The sequence below is a fragment of the Vulpes lagopus genome, chromosome 5 (genome assembly GCF_018345385.1).
Source record: "Vulpes lagopus strain Blue_001 chromosome 5, ASM1834538v1, whole genome shotgun sequence".
NCBI lineage: Eukaryota > Metazoa > Chordata > Mammalia > Carnivora > Canidae > Vulpes > Vulpes lagopus.
This window is the reverse complement of record NC_054828.1, coordinates 45,471,984-45,499,608: the sequence shown is the minus strand read 5'-3', so window position 1 is coordinate 45,499,608 and position 27,625 is coordinate 45,471,984. Positions and strand designations below refer to the sequence as shown.

General features: G+C 37.7%; 1 protein-coding gene across 4 annotated transcripts in view; it reads left to right on the top strand.

The window, feature by feature from the left end:
• USP34 (ubiquitin specific peptidase 34) overlaps window positions 1-27,625 on the top strand; it is a 246,821-nt gene that overhangs the window by 57,463 nt on the left and 161,733 nt on the right. For all 4 annotated transcript variants that reach the window (XR_005987998.1, XM_041756567.1, XM_041756568.1 and 1 more), the window contains exons 5-6: window positions 130-279; window positions 24,609-24,676. Coding sequence is in view for 3 of the 4 variants with exons in the window: in XM_041756567.1 (XP_041612501.1) it covers window positions 130-279; window positions 24,609-24,676 (218 nt within the window). In the remaining variant the exon portion in view is untranslated. The remainder of the gene's footprint in view (window positions 1-129; window positions 280-24,608; window positions 24,677-27,625) is intronic.

Sequence of the window (27,625 nt, the reverse complement as noted above, 5' to 3'; positions counted from 1 at the left end):
TATGGAAAATTTGGTTTTCTGTTCGTGTAGGTCTTTGAGTTTAGTTTTATGTCTCATCAGTATCTTTTCCATATTGGTAATAAAATGAAAATTATTCCTGATGAATTTTAAAATATTTTTTTTCCTTAGGATGTAGAAGTACCATTGCATTTGCTTCGTTATGTGTGTTTGTTTTGTGGGAAAAATGGCCTTTCTCTCATGAAGGATTGCTTTGAATTTGGAACTCCTGAAACATTGCCATTTCTTATAGCACATGCATTTATTACAGTTGTATCTAATGTAAGTATTATTTGGAATTGGTTTTAATCTTGGGAATAATGTCTAGAATTTTAATAACATGAATTTTATGTCCATAAAAGACAAGTTTTGAGTAATTGGTGCATTTCCTGGATTATATTGAAAAAATTGATTTCAAGAAGCCTTTTTTTTTTAAAAGATAATAAAAATAGAATTTGTTTAAAAGTTTTTGAATTTGTAGAAGTTATGAATTTAAGATAAGTAAATTTAGCCATTTACTACTTGTAAAATATAATATTAGTAGCTATTCACAAGAATCTTCTCTTGATTCTAACTTTCCTTGCTTGGGAATTTGTGCTGGGAAATTTTTGGGTTTTTAGAGTTTTACTTGAAAGATGGTTAACTTAGGGAACTCATGTGCCTGACTTTAGTCTGTATTACAAGACCTACTACCATTTTTCTGCATTTTTAAAGAACATACATGTTGTGAATGTCAGTTACTGTGAAGCACAATAAGTATGGTAGCAGAGAGATTTTTTGTTTTATTGAACTTTGTTTTTTTTGTGCTTCCCATATACTGAGATTTTTACAAAATGATGGTTTGTGGCATCCTGTGTCAAGAAAGTCAGTTGATGCCATTTTTTTCCAACAGCATTTGCTCACTTTGTGTCTGTGTCACTTTGGTAGCTTTTGGAACATTTCAAAATTTTTCATTATTTTTATATTTGTTATGGTGATCAGTGATTACAAGTCATTGAAAGCTCCTGTGATGGTTAGCATTTTTTAACGATAAAGAATTTTAATTCAATTTTAAACATTACATTATTTTTGGATATGCTGCTTCGTAGTTAATAGACTACAGTATAGTATAAACACAACTTCATGTGCACTGGGAAACCAAAAACATTTGACTTGCTTTATTGTCCATACTAGCTTTATAATGGAGGAGCAGAACCGAACCTGTAATATTTCCGAGGTATGCCTGTAATGAAATCGAACATTGTTGCATAGGCTTAAAATTGAGCACTGTTTCATAGGCTTATTTGCCATTTGGTTTTTTATAAGTACCTGTTCAAGTCTTTTATCTGTTGTGAAAAGATCACATAGTCTGCTTTTTTCCTTACAGATGTATAGATTCCTTACATATTTTATATGCAAATCTTTTGTCTGACATACTTAAATTGCTACGGTCTTCTTCCCTACTATGATTGCTTTTCATTGTGTCTCCTGTGTCCCATCAAGAGCTAATATTCCTCAGGCTTAATGGTTTGTAATTTATCAAAAACATTTCGGTAGCCTTATGTTTTCAATTGTGGATGAAGTCTATTTTATCCTAAGGTCATGAACTTATCTTCCTATATTCTAGAAGTTCTCTTGTTTCACATTTTGATTACAGCTCAGTTGGAACTGATTTTTGTGTATGGTGTGAGTAATGGATCAAGATTAATTTTTTTTTTTTAAAGCTTTATTTTAGAGCATGTGAGCAGGAGGGGCAGAGGGAGGGAGGCAGAAATCTCAGGCAGACTTCACGCTGAGTGCAGAGCCTGATGGAGGGCTCGATCTCATGACCCTGACATCATGACTTAAGTCAAAACCAAGACTTGGACCCCTTAACCCACTGTGCCACCTAGGTGCCCCTAATTTTCTTATAGATAACCATTGGTCCCAATACTTTAGCAAAGACCATCCTTTCTTCATTTCTCAGTATGAGTTTTTGATATAAATTAGGTGTTTTATGTGCATGGGTCTGGGATTTTTAATACACTACATTGGTCTCTTTGCTTAATCTTTAGCTATTTGCCCAGCATCCTAATTTCTGGAGCTTCATAACCAGACTTGCTGTCTGGTAAAGGAAGTTCTAATTAATCTGTCATTCTTTTTTTTGTAAAGTATAATTGACATATAGCATTATATTAGTTTGAGATATAGAATGTAGTAAACCAATATTTGTATATATTGCAAAATCACAATAAGTTTAGTTAACATCCATTCCTATTTATAGTTAACAATTCTTTTTTCTTATCATGAGAACTTTTTTTTTTTTTTTTAAAGATTTTATTTATTTACTCAGGAGAGAGAAAGAGAGAGAGGCAGAGACACAGGCAGAGGGAGAAGCAGGCTCCATGCAGGGACCCCGATGCAGGACTTGATCCCAGGCCTCCAGGATCACACCCTGGGCTGAAGGTGGCACTAAACCGCTGAGCCACAGGGGCTGCCCTTATCATGAGAACTTTTAAGAATTCTTACTTAGCAACTTTCACATATGCAATACAATGTAGTTGATTATAGACAACGTGCTGTATATTACGTTGCCATACTCTGTCATTTTTAAAGAGCATTTTGGCTCCTTGTGGAACTTTCTCTTTGGAATCAATGCCTTATTTCTGCATATATACCTTTTGGGTTACCATGAATCTGTTGATTTAAGAGAATGGTCATCTCTACAGTATTGAGTCTCTTTATCTCTAAATATGGTAAATGTATTTTTATTTACATGTTCTTAAATTTCTCTCATAATTTTCTGTGTTTCTGTATAGACTTGTTTTTTTCTTTTTTTTTTTAACAGTATTTATTTTTATTTTTTTCTTTGAAGTAGGCTCCATGCCCATTGTGGGGCTCAGAATTGTCACCCTGAGATCACAAGTCACATGCTCTACAGACTGAGCTAGCCAGGCACCCCTGATAATAATTTTTTAATCATTTTCTTTTATTTCATCATTAAAAACACACTTTTTCAAACCCCATCCTCTATTTTCCTCATCTCTCTCATCCCTCTCTCCCCTCTCATAACTATCAGTTCTCTACAGTTAAGAATTTCTGGTTTTGCCTCTTATTTTCCTTTACTCATTTGTTGTTTCTTAAATTCTACATATGAGTGATGAATTCATATGGCATTTATCTTTCTCTGATTTATTTAGCTTTGTATTATACTTTCTCTAGCTCTATCCATGTCCTTGAAAATGGCAAAATTTTATTCTTCTATGGCTGAGTAATACTCCATTACATATGTGTGACATCTTCTTTAATCATTTATTTGTCAGTGGATACTTGAGCTGCTTCCATAGTTTGGCTATTGTAAGTAATGCTACAGTAAAATACCCAGTAGTGTCATTCCTGTATTGTAGGGTAGTTCTCTTATTTCCTTCAGGAACCTCTGTACTGTTTTCCATGGTGGCTGTGTCATTTTGCATTCCTACCAATAGTGAAGGAGGGTTCCTTTTTCTCCATATCCTTGTCAGCATTTTTTTTTTTTTTTTTTGTATTTTTGATATTGGCCATTCTGACAGGTATGAGGTGGTATCATTGTGATTTTCATTTGCATTTCCCTGATGATGAGTGATGTTGAGTATCTTTCCATGTGTTTGCTAGCCATCTGTATGTTTTCTTTGGAGAAATATGTTAATATTTTCTGCCTATTTTTAATTGGATTGTTTTTTGTACGTATGTGTTGCTTAAGTTCTTTATGTATTTTGGATACTAACCCTTTATTAGATATGTCATTTGCAAGTATCTTCTCCCATTCAGTAGGTTGCCTTTTTGTTTTATTGTTTCCTTTACTGTGCAGAGACTTCAAAATTTTTATTTTTTAAAATTTACTCCAGAGTGAGTGAGAGAGCATGAACAGGGAGGGGAGAGGGAAAGGGAGAAGCAGACTTCTTGCTAAGCAAGGAGCCCAGTTTGGGGCTGGAACCTGACATGGGTCTTGATTCCAGGACCCCGAGGTCGTGACCTGAGCCGAAGGCATATGCTTAACTAACTGAGCCACCCAGGCACCCCCAAGACTTTTTATTTGATGTAGTCCCAGTAGTTTATTTTTGTTTTGGTTTCTGTTGCCTCAGGAGATATATCTAGAAAAATGTTTCTGTGGCTAATGTCAGAGCTTTTAGGACTTTTGTTGTTTCAGGTCTTATATTTAAGTCCTTAATCCATGTTGAGTTTATGTTTTTTGTATTGTGTAAGAAAGTAGTCCAATTCCATTCTTTCTGGATGCAACTATTTAGTTTTCCCAATACCATTTGTTAAAGAGGCTTTTTTTTTTTTTTTGGAGAGGCTTTTTCCCATTGTGTTCATGTCCTCTTTATGACCATATACTTGGTTTATTTCTAGGTTTTCTGTTCTAAAGCATTTGTAAAAACTTTTTTTTATTGACACAGAGCATGCACAAGCAGAGGAAGTGGGACAGGGAGAAGGAGGCTTTCCAACTGAGCAGGGAGCCAGATGTGGGGCTCAGTCCCGGAACTTGGGGATTGTGACCTGAGCTAAAGGCAGACTCTTAACTGACTGAGCCCCCAGGCATGGGCTTTCTGTTCTGGTCCATTGATCTATGTGACTGTTTTTGTCTCTGTACCATACTGTTTTTTTGTTTTTTTTTTTTTAAGATTTATTTTTAAAGATTTATTTATTTGATAGAGAAGAGAGAACACAAGCAGGGGAAGCAGCAGAGGGAGACAGAGAAGAGGCTCAAGCAGGCTCCCTGCTGAGCAGGGTTTCCTGACATGCGGCTGGATTTCAGACCTGGAGGTCATAACCTGAGGCAAAGGCGACACTTAGCTAACTGAGCTACCTATTTATTTATGTTAGAGAGTGTGAGCTAGAGGATGGCAGAAGGAGAGGGAGATAGAGGATCCCAAGCAGACTCCACACTTCATTGTGGGTCCTGTGACCTGGAGATCACTTGGTTTCCAAGTGGAAACCAAGCAGACACTTAACTGAGCCACCGAGGCGCCCCTAGTACCATTCTGTCTTGATTACTGCAGCTTTGTAATACAGCTTGAAATCTGGAATTGTAATACTTAGATTTGTTTTCCTTTGTCAAGATTGCTTTGTCTATTCAAGATCTTTTGTGGATCCATATAAATTATAGTCTGGATTCTTCTACTTCTGTGAAAAATGCTATCAGTATTTGGATTGGGTTTGCATTAAATATGTAGATTGTAAAATTGTAGATGGTTTTGGGTAGTATGGATATTTTAACAATATTTGTCAAACCTATGAGCCTTTCTGTTTCTTTGCATTGTATTGTGTTGAATTTCTTTTGTCAGTGTTTTATAGTTTTCAGAGTAGAAGTCTTTTATCTCCTTGGTTAAGTGTATTCTTAAGTATTATTTTGGGTGCCATTGTAAATTTTTTTTGTATATTTTTTTTATTGGAGTTCGATTTGCCAACATATAGCATAACACCCAGTGCTCATCCCGTCAAGTGCCTCCCTCAGTGCCCATCACCCGTCACTCCAACCCCCTGCCCACCTCCCCTTCCACCACCCCTTGTTCGTTTCCCAGAGTTAGGTATCTTTCATGTTCTGTCACCCTCACTGATATTTCCCACTCATTTTCTCTCCTTTCCCCTTTATTCCCTTTCACTATTTTTTATATTCCCCAAATGAATGAGACCATATAATGTTTGTCCTCCGATTGACTTACTTCACTCAGCATAATACCCTGCAGTTCCATCCACGTTGAAGCAAATGCTGGGTGGGTATTTGCTGTTTCTAATGGCTGAGTAATATTCCATTGTATACATAGACCACAGCTTTATCCATTCATCTTTTGATGGACACCGAGGCTCCTTCCACAGTTTGGCTATTGTGGACATTGCTGCTAGAAACATCAGGGTGCAGGTGTCCTGGTGTTTCCCTGCATCTGTATCTTTGGGGTAAATCCCCAGCAGGGCAATTGCTGGGCCATAGGGGAGTTCTATTTTTAACTCTTTGAGGAAACTCCACACAGTTTTTCAGAGTGGCTGTACCAATTCACATTCCCACCAACAGCACAAGAGGGTTCCCCTTTCTCCACATCCTCTCCAACATTTGTTGTTTCCTGTCTTGTTAGTTTTCACCATTCTCACTGGTGTGAGGTGGTATCTCATTGTGGTTTTGATTTGTATTTCCCTGATGGCCAGTGATGCGGGGCATTTTCTCATGTGCTTGTTGGCCGTGACTGTGTCTTCCTCTGTGAAATTTCTGTTCATGTCTTTTGCCCATTTCATGATTGGATTGTTTCTTTGGTGTTGAGTTTCATAAGTTCTTTATAGATCTTGGATACTAGCCCTTTATCTGATATGTCATTTGCAAATATCTTCTCCCATTCTATAAGTTGTCTTTTAGTTTTGTTGACTATTTCTTTTCCTGTGCAGAAGCTTTTTATCATAAGTCCCAATAATTCATTTTTGCTTTTGTTTCCCTTGCCTTCATAGATGTATCTTGTAAGAAGTTGCTGTGGCCAAGTTCAAAAAGGGTGTTGCCTGCGTTCTCCTCTAGGATTTTGATGGATTCTTGTCTCACATTTAGATCTTTCATCCATTTTGAGTTTATCTTTGTGTATGGTGTAAGAGAATGGTCCAGTTTCATTCTTTTGCATGTGGCTGTCCAATTTTCCTAGCACCATTGATCGAAGAGACTGTCTTTTCCAGTGGATAGTCTTTCCTGCTTTGTCGAATATTAGTTGACCATAGAGTTGAGGGTCCACTTCTGGATTCTCTGTTCTGTTCCATTGATCTATGTGTCAGTGTGCCAGTAGCACACTGTCTTGATGATCACAGCTTTGTAGTACAACCTGAGATCTGGCATTGTGATGCCCCCAGCTCTGGTTTTCTTTTTCAATATTCGCCTGGCTATTCGGGGTCTTTTCTGATTCCACACAAATCTTAAGATGATTTGTTCCAACCCTCTGAAGAAAGTCCATGGTATTTTGATAGGGATTGTATGAAATGTGTAAATTGCCCTGGGTAGCTTTGACATTTTCACAATATTAATTCTTCCAATCCATGAGCATGGAATATTTTTCCATCTCTTTGTGTCTTCCTCAATTTCTTTCAGAAGTGTTCTGTAGTTCTTAAGGTATAGATCCTTTACCTCTTTGGCTAGGTTTATTCCTAGGTATCTTATGCTTTTGGGTGCAGTTGTAAATGGGATTGACTCCTTAATTTCTTTTTCTTTAGTCTCATTGTTAGTGTATAGAAATGCCTCTGATTTCTGGGCATTGATTTTGTATTCTGCCACACTGCCGAATTGCTGTATGAGTTCTAGCAATCTTGGGGTGGAGTCTTTTGCATTTTTTATGTACAGTATCATGTCATCTGCAAAGAGGGAGAGTTTGACTTCTTCTTTGCCAGTTTGAATGCCTTTTATTTCTTTATGTTGCCTGATTGCTGAGGCTAGGACTTCTAGTACTATGTTAAATAGCAGTGGTGAGAGTGGACATCCCTGTCTTGTTCCTGATCTTAGGGGAAAGGCTCCCAGTGTTTCCCCATTGAGAATGATACTCGCTGTGGGCTTTTCATAGATGGCTTTTAAGATGCTGAAGAATGTTCCCTCTGTCCCTCCACTCTGAAGAGTTTTAATCAGGAATGGATGCTGTATTTTGTCAAATGCTTTCTCTGCATCTATTGAGAGGATCATATGGTTCTTGTTTTTTCTCTTGTTGATATGATCAATCACATTGATAGCTTTCCGAGTGTTGAACCAGCCTTGCATCCCGGGGATAAATCCCACTTGGTCATGGTGAATAATCTTCTTAATGTATTGTTGGATCCTATTGGCTAGTATCTTGTTGAGAATTTTTGCCTCTGTGTTCATCTGGGATATTGGTCTATAATTCTCCTTTTTGCTGGGGTCTTTGTCTGGTTTTGGAATTAAGGTGATGCTGGCCTCATGAAACGAGTTTGGAAGTATTCCATCACTTTCTATCTTTCGGAACAGCATTAGTAGAATAAGTATTGTTTCTTCTTTAAAAGTTTGATAGAATTCCCCTGGGAAGCCATCTGGCCCTGGACTTTTGTGTCTTGGGAAGTTTTTGGTGACTGCTTCAATTTCCTCCCTGGCTATTGGCCTGTTCAGGTTTTCTACTTCTTCCTGTTCCAGTTTTGGTACTTTGTAATTTTCCAGAAATGTGTCCATTTCTTCTAGATTGCCTAATTTATTGGTGTATAGCTGCTCATAATATGTTTTTTTTCCATAATATGTTTTTAAAATCATTTGTATTTCCTTAGTATTGGTTGTGATCTCTCCTTTTTCATTTGTGATTTTATTAATTAGAGTCTTTTCTGTTTTGTTTTTAATAAGGCTGGCTAATGATTTGTTTATCTTACTAATTCTTTCAAGGAACCAACTCCTGGTTTTGTTGATCTGTTCTACAGTTCTTCTGGTCTTTATTTCACTGAGTTCTGCTCAAATCTTTATTATCTCTCTTCTGCTGGGTGTAGGTTTTATTTGTTGTTCTTCAGTTCCTTTAGGTGCAAGGTTAGCTTGTGTATTTGAGTTCTTTTCCAGTTTTTTGAGGGATGTTTGTATTGTGATGTATTTCCCTCTTAGGACTGCTTTTGCTGTATCCCAAAGATTTTGAACGGTTGTATCTTAATTCTCATTAGTTTCCATGAATCTTTTTAATTCTTCTCTAATTTCCTGGTTGACCCCTTTCATCTTTTAGCAGGATGGTCTTTAACCTCCATGTGTCTGAATTTCTTCCAAATTTCTTCTTGTGATTGAGTTCAAGTTTCAAAGCATTATGGTCTGAAAATATGCAGGGGACAATCCCAATCTTTTGGTATCGATTGAGACCTGATTTGTGACCCAGTATATGGTCTATTCTGGAGAAAGTTCCATGTGCACTTGAGAACACTGTGTATTCAGTTGCGTTTGGATGTAAAGTTCTGTAAATATCTGTGAAATCCATCTGGTCCAGTGTATCATTTAAAGCTCTTGTTTCTTCGGAGATGTTGTGCTTAGAAAATCTGTAATTTTTAGAAAGCACCGTGTTGAAGTCTCCCAGTATTAGTGTATTATTATCAAAGTATGTCTTTACTTTGGTTAATTGACATACTTGGCAGCTCCCACATTAGGGGCATAAATATTCATGATTGTTATGTCCTCTTGTTGGATGGGCCCGTTAAGTATGATATAGTGTCCCTCTTCATGTCTTACTACAGTCTTTGGGGTAAACTTTAATTTATCTGATATGAGGATTGCTACCCCTGCTTTCTTTTGAGGACCATTTGAATGGTAAATGGTTCTCCAGTCTTTCATTTTTAGGCTGTCAGTGTCCTTAGGTCTAAAATGAGTCTCTTGTAGACAGATGGGTCTTACTTTTTTATCCAGTCTGAAACCCTGCGTCTTTTGATGGGATCATTAAGCCCATTCACGTTCAGAGTTACTATTGAAAGATATTAATTTAATGTCATCCTAATACCTGTTCAGTCCCTGTTTTTGTGGATTATTTCTTTGGGCATCCTCTTTCTTTTACAGAGTCCCCCTTAATATTTCTTGCAGAGCTAGTTTGGAGGTCACATATTCTTTCAGTTTCTGCCTATTTGGAAGCTCTGTATCTCTCCTCCTATTCTGAATGAGAGCCTTGCTGGATAAAGTATTCTTGGCTGCATGTTCTTCTCGTTTAGGACCCTGAATATATTCTGCCCGTCCTTGTTCTGCCGTCCTTTTATTTGGCCTGCTAGGTCTCTGTGGAGAGATCTGCTGTTAATCTAATAGTTCTCCCCATATAAGTCTCTTGCTGCTTTAAGGATTTTCTCTTTATCTTTGGAATTTGCAAGTTTCACTATTAAATGTCGAAGTGTTGAATGGATTTTATTGATTTTAGGGGGGGACCTATCTCCTGTATCTGAATGCCTGTTTTCCTCCCCAAATTAGGGAAGTTCTCAGCTATGATTTGTTCAAACACGCTTTCTGTTCCTCTCTCCCTTTCGGCACCCTCTGTAACCCCAATTAAACGTAGATTTTTCCTTCTGAGACTGTCATTTATTTCCCTTAATGGTCTTTTAATTGTTTTTCTCTTTTTTCCTCAGCTTCCTTCCTTACCATCAACTTGTTTTCTATGTCACACATTCTTCCTCCTCATTAACCCTCATTGTTAGGACCTCCAGTTTGGATTCCATCTCATTTAATTGATTATTTATTTATTTCTATTTATTTCTATTTTTATCTATCTATTTATTTATATTTAAATTTAATTTATTTTTAATTTCGGCCTGATTATATCTAAATTCTGCAGTCATGAAGTCTCTTGAATCCTTTATGCTTTTTCCCAGGGCCACCAGTACCTTTATAATTGTGCTTCTGAATTGACTTTCTGACATCGAATTGTAATCCAAATTCTGTGACTCTATGGCAGAGAGTACTGTTTCTGATTCTTTTGTGGTGAGTTCTTCTTTCTAGTCATTTTGTTCAGTGCAGAGTGGCTTAAAATGAGTTGTACTTGTTAGAAGCACAGACTCTTCTCTCTGTAGTGTTCCAGCTGTTCTCTCTTTAAGTCTCAGGTCGAATTCATAGGTTTTCAGGATGATTTGAAAGTTATCTAGGTAAGTTGGTGGGGACAGGGGACTTGGGGACTCTATTCCTCTGCCATCTTGTTCCGCCCCCCCTTTAAAAAAATTTAAATTCATCTTACATATTATATGTATTAGATTCAGAGGTCACTGATTCATCAGTCTTTTTTTTTTTTGGTGCAAAATGGTGGTTTTATTAAAGCTGATTCATCAGTCTTATGTACATCATGTGCCATCCTTAATATCCATCACCAAGTTACCCCATCCCTCCACTTCCAGTAACCCTTAGTTTATTTCCTATGATTAAGGGTCTCTTACGGTTTTTCTCCCTCTCAGATTTTTTTTTTTTAATTTTCATTTATTTATGATAGTCACAGAGAGAGAGAGAGAGAGAGAGAGAGAAAGAGAGGCAGAGACATAGGCAGAGGGAGAAGCAGGCTCCATGCACTGGCAGCCCGACGTGGGATTCGATCCCGGGTCTCCAGGATTGTGCCCTGGGCCAAAGGCAGCGCTAAACTGCTGCACCACCCAGGGATCCCTCTCCCTCTCAGATTTTGTCTCACTTTTTCCCTCCTCCTCTATGATCCTCTGTTTTGTTTCTTAAATTGTATATATGAAATCATGTGATAATTGTCTTTCTTTGATTGACTTACTTCACTTACCATAATACCCTCTAGTTTCATCCATGTTGTTGCAAATGGCAAGATTTATTTTTTGATGGTTGAGTAATGCTCCATTGTGTGTGTGTGTGTGTGTGTGTGTGTGTGTGTGTGTTTGTGACATCATCTTTATCCATTCATCTGTTGATGGACATCTGAGAACTTTCCATAGTTTGGCTGTTCTGTTGTGGACATACATTGCTGCTATAAACATTGAGTGTAGGCACTCCTTGGGATCATTACATTTGTATCTTTGGGATAAACTCCAGTAGTACAATTGCTGGATCCTAGGGGAGCTCTATTTTCAACTTGCGAGGAACCTTCTTACCATTTTCCAGAGTGGCTGCACCAGCTTGCATTCCTACCCACAGCATAAGAGGGTTCTCCTTTTTCTGCATCCTCGCCAACACTTGTCATATCCTGAATTGTTAATTTTAGCATTCTCCCTGGTGTCAGTTGGTATCTCCTTGTGGTTTTGATTTGTGATTTTGATTTGTATTGTGGTTTTGACGTGTATTTCCCCAATGCCAAGTGACGTGGAACATTTTTTTCACGTTTCTGTTGGCCATTTTTATGGCTTCTTTGGAGAAATGTCTTTCCATGTCTTCTGCCCATTTCTTGATTGGGTTATTCTTTTGGGTGTTGAGTTTAATAAGTTCTTTATAGATTTTGGGTACTAGCCCTTATCTGAGAAGAAATTTGAAAATATCTTCTCCTATTTCGTAGGTTGCTTTTTAGTTTTGTTGACTCTTTCCTTTGCTGTGCAAAAGCTTTTTATCTTGATGAAGTCCTAGTAGTTCATTATTGCCTTTGTTTTCCTTGCCTTTTGAGATGTGTTTAGCAAGAAGTTGCTGCAACAGAGGTCACAGAGGTTGCTGCCTATGTCCTCCTCTAGGATTTTGATAGATTCCTGTCTCATATTTAGGTCTTTGATCCATTTTGAGTTTATTTTTGTGTATAGTGTAAGAAAATGGTCCAGTTTCATACTTCTGCATATGGCTATCTAATTTTCCAACATCATAGTTGAAGAGACTGTATTTTTCTTGGATATTCTTCCTGCTTTGTTGAAGATTAGTTAACATAGGCTTGAGGGTCCATTGCTGGGTTCTCCTTTGTTTCATTGATGTATATCTGTTTTTTTGTGCCGGTACCATACTGCCTTGATGATTACAGCTTTGTAATAGAGCTTGAAGTCCAGGATGTATCTAACAACTGCTTTCTTAGCCATTGCACTCCTTCACATTGGCATTGTTTCCATTCAGAAAACTGCCTGTCTCTTCTATAGGATTTTAAAAAAAGATTTCATTTATTTATTGATGAGACATAGAGAGGGAGGCAGAGACATAGGCAGAAGGAGAAGTAGGCTCCCCGGGAGAGCCAGATGCAGGACTCGATTCTAGGACCTTGAGATGACAACCTGAGCCAAAGGCAGACGCTCAGCCACTGAGCCACCCTGGTGTCCCAAATGATCTTTAATGTTTCTTGCAGGGCTGGCTGGTTTAGTGATTACAGATTCTTTTTTTTTTTTTTTTTTATTAATTTTATTTTATTTATGATAGTCACAGAGAGAGAGAGAGAGAGGCAGAGACACAGGCAGAGGGAGGAGAAGCACGCTCCATGCACCGGGAGCCCGACATGGGACTCGATCCCGGGTCTCCAGGATCGCGCCCTGGGCCAAAGGCAGGCGCCAAACCGCTGCGCCACCCAGGGATCCCTGTGATTACAGATTCTTTTAGTTTATGTTTGTCCTGGAAGCTTTTTATGTCTCCTATTTTTTTTTTTAAGATTTTATTTATTTATTCATGAGAGATACAGAGACAGAGAGGCAGAGACACAGGCAGAGGGAGAAGCGGCTCCATCCATGCAGGGAGCCTGATGTGGAACTCGATTCTGGGTCTCCAGGATCACACCCTGGGCTGAAGGTGGCACTAAACCGCTGAGCCACCTGGGTTGCCCTTCAAAGATTTTATTTATTTATTCATGAGAGACACAGAGAGAGAGAGAGGTAGAGACATAGGCAGGGGGAGAAGCAGGCTCCATGTAGGGAGCCCAGTGCGGGACTCGATCCCCGGACTCCAGGATCACACATTGGACCCAAAGGCAGGCACTAAACCACCGAGCCACCCAGCATTGGAGCACCCAGGGATCCCCTTTCCTTCTATTTGAATGGCAGCCTAGCTGGATAAAGTATTGTTGGCTACATATTTTTCTCATTTAGTATCCTGAATATGTCATTCCAGTCCTTTCTGGCCTGCCAGGTCTATGTGGATTGGTCTGCTGCCAGTCTAATGTTTCTACTGTGTAGGTTATGGACCTCTTGTCCTGAACTGCTTTCAGGATTTTCTCTTTGTCTCTGATATTTGCAAGTTTTACTATCCAATGTTGGTGTGTGGACTATTTTTATTGATCTTGAGGGAGGGTTGTCTTAGCCTCCTGGACTTGAATGCCTATTTCTTTGCCCAGATTAGGGAAGTTCTCAGCTGTAATTTGCTCTGATAATTCTTTTGACCACCCCCTCCTTCCTCTTCTGAGCTCCCAATTATTCTAATATCGTTTAGCTTTGTGGTACCACTTATCTCTCAGTTTCTTCCCTCATGATCCAGTAGTTAATCTCTTTTTGTCCCCTGCTTTTTTTTGTTCTCTTACGTTATCATATTTTTTTTTTAAAGATTTTATTTACTTATTCATGAGAGAGACACAGTAAGAGAGAGAGGCAGAGACACAGGCAGAGGGAGAAGCAGGCCCCATGCAGGGAGCCCGACAGACTCGATCTCAGGTCCCCAGGATCATACCCTGGGTTGAAGGTGGCGCTAAACCACTGAGCCACCTGAGCTGCCCAGGTTGTCGTCTTTATCACAAATTCTCTCTTCTGCCACATTTATCCTGCAGTTGCAGCCTCCATTTTTTAATTGCATCCCATTAGTGGCCTTCTTTTGTTTTAAAGATTGAGACCTAGAGGGAGAGGCAGAGACATAGAGGGAGAAGCAGGCTTCCTGTGGGGAGCCAGTGTGGGACTTGATCCCAGGATCACGACCTGACCCAAAAACAGATGCTCAACCACTGAGCCACCCAGGCACCCTCATTAATAGTCTTTTTGGTCTTGACTTGATTATAATTTAGTTCTTGTATTTCACCCGAAAAGGATTCCCTAATGTCTTCTATAGGTTTTTGAAGCCCAGCTAGTATCTTTATTATCATTATTCTGAGCTCTGGTTCCAAAATGTTACTTATATCATATCCATACTGATTAGGTTTTTGGCACTGTGTTATGCCTCTTGTTCTCTTTTTTAAGGTACATTTTTCCATCTTGTTATTCTTGCAGAGTGTTGTCACTTTTCTGTTTGTAGAGTTTCAGCTATTCTTTTAGAAGTAGATCTCTGGTTGAGTTTGCAGTAGATCTCTGATTGAATTTGCAGGTGTTTAGAATAATTTGATAGCTGATAATTTGAATTCCTCAGGCCAGAGGGAAACTAAGGTCTCCTACTCTTTTGCCTCTTGGACTCTGCCCTGCCCTGGCTTGGTTTTTCTTAATTTCTATTTCTGCTGCTTCGTTGTTAGTGCATAGACATGCAGTGGATTTCTTTTCATTGATTTTGTATCTTGTGATTTAATGAATTCATTTCCTAGTCCTAGTTTTTTTTGTGAGTCTTTAGGGAATTGTATAGTATCATATCATCTGCAAATAGTGAAAATTTTATTTCCTCCTTACCAGTTTCAATGCCTTTTATTACATTTTCTTGTCTAATTGTTGTGGCTGTTGATCTCTACTACTATCTTGAATTAAAGTGATGAGAGGAACATCCTTATCTTGTTCCTGTCTTTAGGGTAAGAGCTTTCAAGTTTTTCACGAATGAATTTGATACTGGGTTTTCCATATCAGGCCTTTATTAGGTTGAGATATATTCCCTCTAGACATACTCTATTGAGGGTTTTTACCATAAATGGGTGTTGTACTTTGTCACATGCTTTTTCTGCACTTCTTGAAATGATCATATAGTTTTTGTTCTTTCTCTTATAGATGTGATGTGTTTTGTTGGTTGATTTACGAGTATTGAGCCATCTTGCGTCCCAGGAATAAATGCCACTCAAATATGGTGTATGATTTTTATTAATGTTTTGTTGGATTTGGTTTGCTAATAATGTTTTTTTTTTTTTTTTGAGGATTTTCGCATGCAAAGTCATAAGAGCTCTCGGTTTGTAGTTTGTGTGTGTGTGTGTGTGTGTGTGTGTGTGTGTGTGTGTGTTTTGGTATTGGGGTGATAACTGATCACCTGGAATGAATTTGGAAGTTTTCCTTCCATCTCTGTTTTTGTCAAATAGTTTGTATTAACTCTTCTTTAAATGGTTGGTAGAAACATCTGTGAAGCCATGTGGCCATGTACTTTTGTTCTCTGGGGGTTTTTTGATTACTGATTCAACTTCATTGCTGGTATTTGTTCCGTTCAAATATTCTATTTATTCTTGGTTTACTTTGGTAAGTTACATGTTTCTCTAAGAATTTTTCCATTTATTTTCAGTTGTCCAGTTTATTTGCATCTAGGTTTTCATAATATTCTGTTAAAATTGTATTTCTTTGGTGGTATTATTTCTCCTTTTTCATTAATTTTGTTTCCTTGGTTTCTCTTTCTCTCTTAGGAATCATGCTAGATGCTTACCTCTTTTGTTCATCTTCTCAAAGAACCATCCCCTGGTTTCATCTGTTTTATTGTTTCTTTTTAGTTTGTATATCATTTATTTCTACTCTGGTATTTATTATTTCCTTTCTTTTCCTGAATTTGGGTTTTTTAAAAAATTTTTTTTCTGAATTTGGGTTTTGTTTGTTCTTTTTCTAGCTTCTTTAGGTGTAGAGTTAGGTTGTATATTTAAGATTGTTCATACTCCTTAAGGTAGGCCTATATTGCTCCATACTTTCCTTTTTTTTAACATTTTATTTTTAAGTAATGTTAACACTCAAAGTGGGGCTTGAACTCATATCCTTGAAATCAACAATTGCATGCTCTACCGACTGAGCCAGCCAAGCACCCCTATCACTTCTCTCTTAGAACCACTTTTTCCATATCCTAAAGATTTTGGATGACTGTGTTTTCATTTTCATTTGTTTCCATGTAATGTTTGATTTCCTCTGATTTTTTTTTTCCCCTTGACCCATTCACTATTTAGTAGCATGTTATTTAATCTCCATGTATTTGTGGTTTTCCCAAATTTTTTCTTGTGTTTGATTGCTAGTTCATAGCATTGTGGTTAGAAAAGATGTATGGTATGACTTCAGTTCTGAATTTGTTGACATTTGGTTTTTGGCCTCGTATGTATTTTGGAGAATGTTTCATGTGCAATTGAAGAGAATGTGAATTCTGTCTTAGGGTGGAATGTTCTGAATATGTTAAATACATGTTCAGTGTGTCATTCAGAACTGCTGTTCACTTATTGATTTTTCTGTTTGGATGGTCTGTCCGTTGATGTATATGGAGTGTTAACGCCCCCTACTGCTATTATATTACTATTGATTCTTTTAAGTTTATTATTAACTATTTTCTGTATTTGGGAGCTCTCATGTTTGGTGCATAAATATTTATAATTGTTATATCTTGTTGGATTGTCCCTGTATTATTCTATGGTGTCTTTGTTTCTTGTTACAATCTTTGTTTTAAAATTTTTTTTTTAATTAATTAATTTATTTATTTATTAGTCACACACACACACACACACACACACACAGAGAGAGAGAGAGAGAGAGAGAGAGGCAGAGACACAGGCAGAGGGAGAAGCAGGCTCCATGCACTGGGAGCCCGATGTGGGATTCGATCCCGGGTCTCCAGGATCGCGCCCTGGGCCAAAGGCAGGCGCTAAACCGCTGCGCCACCCAGGGATCCCCAATCTTTGTTTTAAAGTCTTATTTTGTCCGGTGTAAGTATTGCTTCCTCGGCTTTCTTTGGATAACTATTGGCATGACAAATGTTTCTCCATCTCCTCACCTTTTTTTTCGAGTTTGTTTGTTTGTTTATTTATTTATTTATTTATTTATTTAAGTTTTATTTATTTAGAGGGGGAGTGCACACAATTGGGGGAGGACCCGAGGGAGCTGGACAGGAAGACACTGTGCTAAGCCTGATGTGGCGCTGGATCCCATGACCCTGAGATCCAGGCATCCCTCCATCCCCTCACTTTCAATTTCCACATGTCTTTCAGTGTAGAAGGAGTCTCCTTTAGCCAGCATACAGATGGTTCTTGTTTTATTATCCATTCTGTGTGTGTGTGTGTGTGTGTGTGTGTGTATGGTTTTGTTTTTTGTTTTGTTTTCTGGTAATATTTGAGTGAGAGAGAGAATGTGAGCAGGGGCAGAGGGAGAGGGAGAAACAGACTCCCTGCTTAGCATGGAGGCCAATGTGGGGCTTGTTCCCAGAACCCTGGGATCGTGATCTGAGCTGAAGGCAGACACTTAACCAATTGAGCCACCCAGGTGCTGCACTCTGTGCCTTTGATTGATGTGTTTAATCTGTTTACATTCAGAGTACTTATTGATAGATATGTATTGCCATTTTGTTATTTGTTTTATGGTTGTCTGTATAGATTTTTTTTTCTGATCCTTTCTTCCTTGTACTCTTTCATTGTTTATTGGCTTTAGCAATATAACTGGATTCCTTTCATTTCATTGTTTGTGTATTTATTACTGGTTTTTGATTTGTGGTTGCCATTAGGTTTGTATATAAATTTCAGCGTATAGTAGTCTGTATTAAGTTGATGGTCACTTGAGATTATTTTTTAAAGATTTATTTCAGTGAGATTGAGAGAGCAAACAGTCATGAGTGGGGGAAGGGGCAGAGAGAGAGAGAATCCTTAAGCAGACTCCTCAGCGAGTGAGGAGCTAGACATGGGGTTTGATCTTCTGGGAGCATGAGCTGAGTTAAAATCAGACATCCCACTGAGTGAGGCACCCAGATGTCCCTTAAGTTTATTTACATGGTTTTATTTTTTTAAATTTTAGATTCCATTATAGTTAAGCAGAAACTAATAATATAATTTTATATGTTAAGTTTAAATCCCTTCCTAACCCTTCTTTTTACAATGTTTCAGGAATATGGTGTCATATTTCACATGCCTTTTTCTTTTTAAGATTTTATTTATTTATTTGACAGAGAAAGAGAGCCCAAGCAGGAGGAAGGCGGAGTGCGAAGTAGGCTCCCAGCTGAACAGGAAGCCCTACTTTGGACTCAGTACTGGGACCCTGGTATCATGGTCTGAGCCAAAGGCAGATACCCAACTGACAGCCACTCATGCACCCCTGCTTTTTGTCTTCATTTTCTCTTTACTTTTTACTCCAAGAGTCCCCTTTAATATTTCTTGTAGGTCTGGTTTAATGGATATGAACTCAATTAGTTTATGTTTGATAAACTCTTTATTTCTCTTAATTCTGAATGATAGTTTTGTCTAGAAAGAGTATTAGTGGCTGCAGATTTTTCCTCTGAGCACTTTGAATATATTATAACATGCCGTTCTGGTTTGCAGTTTCTGTTGAAAAATGTGCTCATAACCTTAAGGGTTTTCCTTGTATGTAACTATCTCCTCTTGCCGTTTTAAATTTTTTTTGTATTACTAATTTTTGTCATTTTAATTACTATATGTTTTGGTGTGGATCTCCTTGGATTTAATTTGTGGGGATATATGTGCCTCCTGGATCTGGATATCTGTTTCTTTTCCCAGAGTAGGGAAGTTTACAGCTGCTATTTCTTCAAATAAAATTTCTGCCCCCATCTCTATTCTTCTGAGATCCCTGTAATTCAGATGTTAATATGCTTGATGGAGTCACTGATCCCCTAAGATCATTCTCTACTTGCACAATTATCTTTCCTCTACTCAACTTGTTTACTTTCCATTACTCTTGTTTTCTAGGTCATTAATTCATTCCTGTGCTGCTTCTAGCCTGCTATTTATTCCAAGTGTGTTTTAAATTTCATTTGTTTTGTCTTGATCTTTGTTTTTTTTTTTTTTGTTTTTTTTAAATCTCTGTTAACTATTTCAGTGATGTCCTCCACTCTTATCTCAAGTCCGGTTGGTATCTTATGATCATTAATGTAAATTCTCTATAATTTGCTTCATTTTGTTTTTTCTGTGGTTTGGTCCTGTTCTTTAATTTGGGAGATATTTTTCTGTCCTTCATTTTGATCTTCTATGTCTGTTTCTTTGTGTTTTCTTTTTTATTAATTATTTTTTTTTGTTTCTTTGTGTTTTCAATGTCAGCTAATTCTCTTGCTCTTCATGATAATAGGCTTATGAAGAAGAGGCCTTATAGTGCCCTGTAGTGCAGTATCCCCTGTTTTCCAGGGCCTGGCATTTCAAGGAATATGTCCTAGTGTGTTGCATGGGCTCTGTTATTGTGTCTTAGTCTCTTTTTCCTTCAGTGCAAGTTATATGCAGAAACTCTCTGTTGTGGTGATATTTGGTCCTCAGCAGGGGCTGGGCATAATTAACAAGATAGGGAGTGGTTTGCTTGGGAAGTGAGATATGCCCCTGCAGCTACCCCTGGTACTGAGGACCTGCAGGAGAGGTTAGATCAGGAGCTGGGGGTGTTGGTAGGGTTTGTGCTGGTATTTTGGGTAAGGACCTGCAGTGCTGGAGCTAAGGAGATTTTGAAGGGTAAGACCAGCAAAACAGGGGTATGGGGTAATAAGAGGAGCTTGGTGCAAGCAAGTTAGGTAATGATTGTTGGCCCTATTGCAGGTTTCTGCATGTGCCCATTCTTTTTACTGGGAGGTGGAGGAAGGAAATGGTCCTTGCCAGCTCTTTTGTTCCCAGAGGGATCTCCCTGTAGTTTCTGTTTCTCTGGCCATGATCTGAAATGAGGAAATCCCTCTCACTCCTGTCTGCTCTCAGTGTTTTTCAAACTTGTGGTTTTATGTTCTTTCTGCAGGGCAGTTTGTGGTGCTGTCTCTTTAAGGGTGGGGACTCTGCTAACTAATGCTCTTCCTGTTCTTGTTTAGCCTAACCCACTGATTTTTAAAATTCCAGGCTTTGGGGCGTCTGGGTGGCTCAGTTGGTTAAGCTTACAGTCTTGGTTTCAGTTCAGGTCATAATCCTAGGATTGTGAGACGTCCTAGGCAAGGAGCCTGTTTAGGATTTTCTCTCTTTCTCTCCCTCTGCCCCTACACCCCTGTACTCTCTCCTGAATGTGTGCTCTCTTTTTCTATTAAAAAAAACAATTCCAAGTTTTAAGTTCCCCTGGTTTTAAGAACTCTCATTTTCTAAGTCAAATATTGAAAGTTTTTTGCCCTTTTTTGTGCCACTGGCTCCTTCCCCAACACCGTTAGCTTCAGACATCTTTTCCCTTTCTACCTACTTTCTACCTACTTTGTTGTGGTCTCTTCCTTACCTTTAGTTGAGGTGTTTGGGCTATTTTTCTGGGTTATTCTTGCTAATGTGTTTGTTATCTAGTTGTATCTGTGGAGGCTTTCCTGGAAAGACAGTAAGATACCTTTCCAGCCTCCTCCAAGGTGTGGCATGTTTTTATTAGAGTTCTCACAGACAGACATTTTTTGAGATTATTGTAAGGAGAACGTTTCTCTTAAAGACTTGTTTATTTGTGGAGAGAGTGTGAGTGAGAGAGGAGGGGGAGATGCAAAGGGAGAGAGGGAGAGGCAGGCTCCCTCCCCGAGCCCATGCAGCAGGGAGCCTAATGTGGGGCTTAATCACTGGGTCCCAGGATCAGGACCTGAGGACTTGAGCCAAAGGCAGACTCTTAACTGACTAAACCACACAGGTGCTCCTTAAGGAGAATATTTATGAAACATTATTTAGTATTTTTTCCTGGTAATACAGAAAATATGTGCATATATAATTTGTATGTGTACATGTGTATATATGTATGTGTATTAATTATTTGTATTAGCTTTCTTTTTTTTTTTTGTATTAGCTTTCTAAGCAGCATTCTTGCCAAACCATTTAATTCTAGAAGCATTTATATGAAAAGTATTTTGGATTTTCTGTTCCCATAATCATGCTATCTCAGAGTAAATAATATTTTAAATTGCAATATAGTTGACATACAGTGTTACTTTAATTTGAGGTATGTAACAGAGGCCTTTGACAAGTCCATATGTTACACTATGCTCACCACAAGTGTAGTTACCATCTATCGCCATATTACCCCATTTTTATATTGATTGACTGTATTCCTTATTCTTTACCTTTTGCTTTTGTGACTTACTCATTTCATAAGTGACAGCCTGTATTTCCTTTTTTTTTTTTTTTAAAGGTTTTATTTATTTATTCATGAGAGCCAGAGAGAGAGAGAGAGAGAGAGAGGCAGAGAGAGAGAGGCAGAGACATAGGCAGAGGGAGAAGCAGGCTCCTCTCAGGGAGCCCGATATGGTACTCGATCCCCAGACTCTGGGATCACGACCTGAGCCGAAGGCAGGTGCTCAACCACTGAGCCACCCAGGCGTCACAGCCTGTATTTCCTACTCCTCTTACCCCATATTGTCCATCACCCCATGTTCATCCTCTTTGGCAACCACCAGTTCTCTGTATTTATGGCTCTGTTTTTGCTTTTTGTTAGTTGTTTTGCTTTGATATTTTGATACCACATGTAAGTGAAATCGTGAGGTATTCTTCTTCCTTTTATGTCACTCAGTGTAATACCCTTTAGGTAAATTCATGTTGTTGTTTCTGGGAAGATCTCATTCTTTTTTATGGCTGAGTAATATTTTATTGTGTATGCATGTATATGTGTGTATAATTAATTTTTTGAGGAACCTCCATACTGTTTGCCAAAGTGGCTGCACCAATTTACATTCCCACCACGAGTGCATGAATTTTCATTTTTCTTCACTTTCTTACCAGAACTTGTCTTTTTGATTCTTGCCATTCTGACAAGTGATAACTCATTGTGGTTTTGATTTGCATTTCCTTGATGATTAGTGATGTTGAGCATCTTTTCATGTGTCTGTTTGCCATCTGTATGTTTTCTTTGGAAAAATGCCATCTGTATATTTGGAGACTCTGCCCATTTTTTATCAGATTATTTTTTGTGTTGAATAAATTCTTTATCTTTGTCAGGTATGTCATTTGTAAATATTTTCATCCATTCAGTAGGTTGCCTTTTAGTTTTGCTAATTGTTTCCTTTGCTGTGCAGAAGCTTCTTATTTTAGTGTAATAAGAATAGTTTATTTTTGCTTTTGTTTCTTTTGCTTGAGAAAACAGATCTAGAAAAACTGCTGAGGATGATGTTCAAGAGATTACTGTCTGTTTTATTTGAGGAATTGTATGGCTTTAGGTCTCACATTTGAATTTATTTTTGTATATGGTGTGAGAAAGTGGCCCAGTGTCATTCTTCTGTATGTAACTATCCAGTTTTCACAGTATCATTTGTTGAAGAGACTTATTTTTTCCTCACTGTGTGTTCTTGCTGTTTTTGTCATGGATTAATTGACCATATATTTGTGAGTTCAGTTGTGGATTCTCTATTCTGTTTCATTGATCTGTGTGTTTTTGTGTCAGTACCATACTGTTTTGATTACTACAGCTTTGTAATACAACTTGAAATCTGGAATAGTGATGCCTCCAGCTTTCCTTTTCTTTTTCAAGATTTGTATGGCTATTTGGGGTCTTCTGTGGTTCTATACGAATTTTAGAATTATTTGTTACATAGTTCCATGAAAAATGCTGTTGTTGTTTTGATAGGAATTGCACTGGAACTGTATCTTGCTTATGGTCATTTCAACAGTTTAATTCATTCTTCCAGTCCATGAACATGGAATCTTTTGTGTTATCTTCAGTTTCTTTCATCGGTGTTTTATAATTTTCACAATACAGATCTTTCACCACCTTGGTTAAGTTTATTCCTAGGTTGGGACACCTGGGTGGCTTCAGCGGGTTTAGCACCTGCCTTTGGCCCAGGGTGTGGTCCTGGAGTCCTGGGATCAAGTCCCACATCGGGCTCCCTGCATGGAGCCTGCTTCTTCCTCTGCTTATGTCTCTGCCTCTCTTTCTGTGTCTCATGATTATATTAAAAAATATTTAAAAAAAAAGTTTATTCCTAGGTATTTATTTTTGGTGCAATTGTAAATGGAATTAAAAAATTTTTTTTTTTCCTGCTAGTTTGTTAGGTAACACTGGTTTTAATACTTCATTTTTAGTCTTAGGACTTCTAGTTAGTTTCTTTTCTGTGTAGGGCCTTCAGATCAATTTGAATTAAAAATTTGCTTGTTTTGTTTGTAGTCTTAGAAGGAAAAGTTTTAATGTTATACCTTAGGATAGTGTTTGCTGTGGAACTTAAATAGGTATCCTTAATTAGAGTGGAGCCATACATTTTGTATTTCCAAATTTGTTTTTAATTTGCATCCCTTGTCTTTATTAAGGCATACTATTATTGCTTGTTTGATAATTTGCATAGAACTTCTATTCTTATTTGATACTTAACCTACTAATTATGAGAATAAAACTATAAGCATATTTTGAAATGAGTTGGAGTATGGAGAAAATTATAAGTTATTAAGTCTTAAATTGTATTTACAGTAAAAGTTTAATTCAGTAAATAGTTGATACTGTAATCTGTAAAATATATTTTCCTTAGATGGATAATGAAATGACTAGAAATCACAGATCATTTGATATTTTTTAGATGAAAGGATGGGGTTTTTGTTAAAAATTAAAATGGTTTATTGAAAAGCTAATGTAGTGCTATGGTATTTGCGTTACTGTCATACAAAGAGGTATAGAGGGATCCCTGGGTGGCGCAGCGGTTTAGCGCCTGCCTTTGGCCCAGGGCGCGATCCTGGAGACCCGGGATCGAATCCCACGTCGGGCTCCTGGTGCATGGAGCCTGCTTCTCCCTCTGCCTGTGTCTCTGCCTCTCTCTCTCTCTCTGTGCGCGTATCATAAATAAATTTAAAAAAAAAAAAAGAAAGTACTTAAACTTAAAAAAAAAAAAAAACAAAGAGGTATAGAGTATCCTAAGTAAGATCATATTACCTGGTTAAGTAGGTGGACTCCCTTTTTAGCAAGAAGGTAACAGTCTTTAGATTCATTTTATGTATATGTTTTTAAAATGTATATTGGTTAAATTATTTACCTGATATGTATAATCCTATTTTTTAGTTCATCCTTTTTTTTTTTTTTAATTTTTTTTTAATTTTTATTTATTTATGATAGTCACAGAGAGAGAGAGAGAGAGAGAGAGGCAGAGACACAAGCAGAGGGAGAAGCAGGCTCCATGCACCAGGAGCCTGATGTGGGATTCGATCCCGGGTCTCCAGGATCGCACCCTGGGCCAAAGACAAGCGCCAAACCGCTGCGCCACCCAGGGATCCCAGTTCATCCTTTTTAAAATGTAAAATATGTAGTTTTAGAATCAACAAAATACTAAATGTTCTTGTTTGCAGTTAAAGTGATGTGTATGTCACATAATCATTATACATTAATTTTGTCTTATTTATGTTTCTTTATAGATTAGAATATGGCTACATATCCCTGCTGTCATGCAGCACATTATCCCTTTTAGGACCTATGTTATTAGGTAAGTTTTTAAAATCTTTTCCCTTTAACATTGTAATATATTTAATAGTTTATAACATAGTGTAGAATTACATTGTTTGAAAGTCCCTTTTACTCATGTCCTCTAGAGAAAATTTTAATTAGCCATTGGGTTATACTATTTTTTATGCTCATGTAGGCTCATATTTAATGTTTACTTTTAAACAATTTATATTGGACCTTTTTTTCATTAACTATTTTTTAATTTTTAAGTCATACCTACATCCATCCACCATGGGGCTCAAACTCAAAACCACTAGATCAAGAGTTGTGTGCTTCACCAACTGAGACAGCCAGGTTCCCCTTGACCCTCTTTATATGTTCATGTAAAATTAAAAGAAAAAAGGTCAACAGTGGTTACATGGTACTACATAGTGTGCAGTCATCAAAGATATACTAATTATTATGTTCTAGGTTTTGGGGATATAGCAGAGAAGAAAGGATTTCTCTTTTTGTGCAGTCTCTGTACCAAATAAGTAGATGATACAGTTCATCGGAAAGTTACATTACAGAGAAAAGTAGCAGCCAAGGGGATGTCTTAGAGGTTGGCGCACAATTTTAAATACAGGGTTATAGAAGGTCTAATTGAAGGAGGAGGTGGCATTTGAGTTTAAGTCTCAGTCAAAGAAGGAAACCTAAGAGGATGGAGAAAGAATTGTATTGATTAGAATTGGAGTGTGAACTGTTAAAGGAGTTCTGTGCTTATACTTCTTGTCAGTTTTTTTTTTTTTTTAAAGATTTTATTTTATTTATTCATGAGAGAGAGAGGCAGAGACACAGGCAGAGGCAGAACCAGGCTCTATGCAGGGAGCCCAACATGGGACTCGATCCTGGGTCACCAGGATCACGCCCCGGGCTGAAGGCAGCACTAAACCGCTGAGTCACTGGGCTGCCCACTTCTTGTCAGTTTTTGAGTTCTTTATACCTTTCTCACTTAGATAAAGATTTGAGTTCCTATTTTCCTGATACTATTTGAGTTTTTGGAGAAGGTATTAGGAAAATAATCAGATAGTGATGAATTCTATGGAAGTGTAAGGTAATGTGATTAGAAATACAAGGTCTTTCTGAAAGGTGGCATCTGAAGATCATGAATCAGCTAATCAGATGATAATTGCAAGAACATATTCCAGGTAGGAGGAACATAGGATATAATCTTTGAGGCTGGAAAGAATATGACATTAAAGAAAGTAGAAGCAGACTGTATGGAACATAATGTATAAGGGGGAATAATTATTTTTTTTTTTGGGGGGGGATAATTATTATATGAGGTTGGATAAGGTCAGGTTATTCAGGATCTTAAAGTCATTATAAAGAGTTTGGATTTGATTTTAGTAATGGGAATCTATTGAAGGGTTTTAAGCAGGTGAGTCATGATTTTTAGAAGATCACTTTGGCTTTGAAGTGGATCATAAATTGTAGGGTTGTTGGAGTAGAAGTTGGGAGACCAATTGAAAGGTTAGTATGTCGTCTTGGAAAGAAATGATGTATGGTTACTTGTAACAAGGATTGTTGATGGTGATTTTTGAAAATTGAATTTTTGTCCATTTTATTTTCACTTACAAGATTGGTGATTCTGGAATTTACAGGAGTAAGCATCACTTAAGCACTCCCCCTCAATTTTTATTTTGTACTGTATCATTTACTGAGATGTGGACTGAAAGAACTTGAGGCCTTAATTTTGAGATGCCTGTGGGGCATTTAAGTGGCATTTATGAATTGGGAATATAAGCATATAATTAAGAACAGGATCATTAATTGAGTTATCAGCATAGAGAAAGCTTTTATTAAACACCTCAAAGTGAATGAGGTCTTCTGGGGAGAGAAATCTAGAAAGTGAACAGAAGTGTGTTGAGGATGGAGCCTCTATCAGTTTGCTTTTGCCATGTAAGAAAACAACCTGCAAATCTTAGTGACTTAAAATAACAGCCATTTATTATTTCTTATAGTTCTTAGGCTGACAAGTTCTTTTGATCTGGGCTGACTTGGCTGGAACTGTATGCTCAAAGGATAGTACCTCATTCATATATCCTCTGGTTGATAGGCTGATTGTTACTGGAAGTGGAGGCGAGTTCCTATTCATCTTCCAGTTGGCTAGGTGTTAGTTGGGGCATTAGCCATGTTTCCTTCATCTAGCAGGATAGCCTGTGTTCCTTTTCTGAGTGAGAAAAGAGTTCCCATCATGAAAGAGCAAGCTCAAAGGCTTTTTAAGCTTCTGTTTTTGTCACATCTCTTATTGTTCCATTAGTCAAAGCAGCTTTCATGGCAAAGTTCAGATTCAAGGGAGTAGAGAAATACATGACACCTCTTGATGGGAATAATGGCAAAATCGTATTTTAAAGACCTTTATGTAAAGTGATAGAAATAGTTTGGGGCCATTTTGCAATCCATTACAAACCCTGAGATTACTAATGTTGAAATGTTGGATAGAGGAGGAAGAACCAACCAGATAAAATGGGCAAGACCTGAGGAAAACCAGTGATGTCTGGAAGCCAAATAAGAATTGTGTTTAAGATGTACACATTTTAAAGTGTTTTGGCTGTGTGGGGAGTAGAGGTACTATTAAATGAAAAGCAGCAGTAAATTTCATTATTAAACCAGGAACTGTATATGTAACATTTATGAGAATAATAAAGCTTTATGGAAGGATCTGAATCCAATGTTAAATTACTTGGCTCTTGACAGTTTCTGATTTACAGTGGTCTCAGCAAAGGACATACCGCCTCAGGTCAATCTTTGAAGCATCTTTTTTTTTTTTTAATTTTTAAAATTTAAATTCAATTTGCCAACATATAGTATAACACCTAGTGCTCATCACATCAAGTGCCCTCCTTAGTGCCCATCCCCCAGTTACCTCCCCTGCCCCCTCAACCGCCCCTTCCACTGAAGCATCTTTTAGAAATGTTAATCCTAGGATGTCAGGTTCTACTTTATT